The following is a 2,546-nucleotide window of genomic DNA, read 5'->3' on the forward strand; positions in this document are numbered from 1 at the left end:
TTTCTACTCCGCTGCTCCCTCCTCAGGCGACGGTTCGTACTGCATCAGCTGGAAAATGACATGAATTCAGAGGTTAGAGGTCAGAGGTCAGAACAGGAGCAGCATTCATTTAGATTTTTAGCAGCATCTCACTCTGTTTCTCAGCTCTTTGTTCTCCTCCATGAGCAGGTTGTATTTCTGTTGAAGGTCAGCCAGCTCCATGCGAAGAGCCTCAGCGTCTGCTGGCTCTGGACCAGCCGCTCCGAGGTGAAGCTTTATGAAACTGAGCACGTGGTTAAAGACAATGTTTGCTTTCAATATTCAGTCACAGAAATCTTTATTTCTAACGAAGCCAGGTGGACCAAGTTTGGTAAAGAACAACAACAGCGACTTGTTTTTGTACGGCTGTACTGGAAAGAAATAAGTAGATTTATCACATTATTAAAAAAGAAAGCTTGGGAAAATGTCTAGGGAAAAAATATATTCATAATTACTTATTTGAAATTATGTTACAGAATTATTATAATTATTTTAAGCACTTTTACGTAAGACAAGTCTTCTTTGTTTTTTTCTTTCTCTATTTTTTTTTCTTGTTCTGTGTTCTTTCTTTCTCTCAGTATTTTCCTTATACCTTTTACTGACTTCTTGCTTATTTTGGGGCTGTGCCAGATACCATTTCAAAGCCTTTGAAGCTTTGGGAAGAATAATCAATTATATACATATACGCTCATCAGCCAACTGCACCCAAGCTGACTTTAGGAGGACTTAGTGCTTCTGGATGTATGAGTGATGTGGAGAGGGGAGAGAAGGTGGAGGGTGGACTATTTCAAGTAATGTTTCTGTGAGTTATGAATAACTTTGATCGCTGCAGGTCGGGCAGCATCACAAGATACAAAGCAAGTGCTGATTATGTTAATGTTTTGGGATCTTTTGTCTTGTTTGTTTTGTTTTTACTGTAGTATTTTTACTTGCTACATGTTCATTTTTGGGCCATCTCTCAAAAGCTTAAGGTAGCTTATTTGGGGTGTCGCATTTACCTTTTTTTCTATTTGTATTGTGGTTGTATTTTATTCTGTATTTCTTTGACGTGTGAAGAAAATGTCAGTGATGATGATGCTTGACTACACTTGGCAGGAACTGAGGAAATGCTGCAACAGGTAAGGAAACACCAAAGGTAGGATAAAACCTAAAGATAGAAAGATAAAAATAAATAAATAAAATACTCTAAACAGTAGATAAGACTTAACTAAAATGATAACTACACAAAGTAGAATAATAAATAAATAAGTTAAAAAATAATGAAATGATAAAAAGGTAAAAATGTATGAATAAATAGTCAATAAATAAATAGGTAAAGCTCAATTAAAAGCCAGACTAAAAAGGTAGTTCCTGAATTTGCTTTTAAAAAAATAAACCCCCTTTGCTGCCCTCACGTCTGTGGGCAGGTTGTTCCACAGCGACACATTTCTTCCCAATAGGTGAGGAAAAAAATGCAATTCTCTCACACAGCCTCAGTAATGGATTTTAAAAACCTATTTTGCAGCTGAATTGCTCTTAATATCCCCAGCTGAGATTCATTTCAAAGAGGAAATATTGTGCTTTATACATTTTTCTTCTCATAAGAGTACAAATCATCACCTTTTGTTTTGGGGTTAGGGGCGTTTACTTCAATATTTCAGACACACTTACACTCGTTTAATGCCACTATAATAAGGATACTCCAGGGCATTATCGGGTTTGTCCGTATCTTCATAAAGTGCCACTAAAACTGCAAGAAGACAGACAAAGTTATGATCAAGCAGTACAGCGGGGATACGGGTGAACGTTAAGTGAATGGATGAGTTTAACAACAGAAACTGAAAGTACATTTACATACTATTTGAGCTGTTTATGTACCTACCGCTTGTTATCGTGTCAAGGACTCCCGATTTTTCAAGATATCTTCTAAATTGTTCTCGCTTCGATTCCGAGGCCTGAAACAACAGACACTTATTTTACTGACACACAAGCTAGCAGGGCACGTCTGACCGGTTTTATTTGAAATATTTGGGGATTAATACAGTCTGTTGAGGTGCGTTCACTGACCAAGCTTCATGGGACACAATGCTCTGATGCTAGCTAGTTAGCATACGCATGCCTCACACTTAAATATTTAATATCGAGTAACATATTTAATGGCTGCAGAAAGTATGTCGCTAAATACTCACTCTGTAGTGTGCCATGGATGCGACGATAGGTAATATAGTTTCCAGGTGCCTTAAAGGCGAGTGACAGGTGACTTAACTCGGAACTGTTGGTCGCAGATGTTTGTTTGCTCCAGACGACTCGCAGGAGGCGGAATAGTTGCCATAACAACACCCAAGATTTGCGGAAATGATTTTTTGTTTTAACAAATACTCTCTTTTTTTAAAAAAATAAATGGAGAATGAAGTCCGACTAAGCAGAAGTGAAAATAAGTTTAGGTGTTTTTTTATTTTAATTAATTTTAGGTATTTTCACAAGTTAACCGTTGAAGCTCGTGACAGTAAAACCAAAACCGCGAGAGGAGGGCGGGCCAGCTGTTGGTC

General features: G+C 37.7%; 1 protein-coding gene across 2 annotated transcripts; it reads right to left on the minus strand.

The window, feature by feature from the left end:
* Positions 1–3: 3 nt before the first annotated feature.
* On the minus strand, positions 4–2,298 carry LOC121963475 (c-Myc-binding protein-like). Of its 2 annotated transcripts, XM_042513758.1 has the most exons (5): positions 2,187–2,298; positions 1,880–1,952; positions 1,699–1,747; positions 133–262; positions 4–48 (listed from the first exon to the last, which is right to left on the minus strand). In XM_042513758.1, the coding sequence occupies exons 1-5, from the start codon at positions 2,199–2,201 to the stop codon at positions 4–6; spliced, it is 312 nt and encodes a 103-aa protein (XP_042369692.1). In that variant the 5' UTR covers positions 2,202–2,298. The 2 variants fall into 2 exon arrangements, with proteins under 2 accessions (XP_042369692.1, XP_042369693.1); XM_042513759.1 differs by lacking the exons at positions 4–48; positions 133–262 and adding an exon at positions 644–1,165 and having other exon boundaries at positions 1,669–1,747.
* Between the last annotated feature and the right edge of the window lie 248 nt (positions 2,299–2,546).

Source organism: Plectropomus leopardus, unplaced genomic scaffold (genome assembly GCF_008729295.1).
Source record: "Plectropomus leopardus isolate mb unplaced genomic scaffold, YSFRI_Pleo_2.0 unplaced_scaffold11392, whole genome shotgun sequence".
Taxonomy (NCBI): domain Eukaryota; kingdom Metazoa; phylum Chordata; class Actinopteri; order Perciformes; family Serranidae; genus Plectropomus; species Plectropomus leopardus.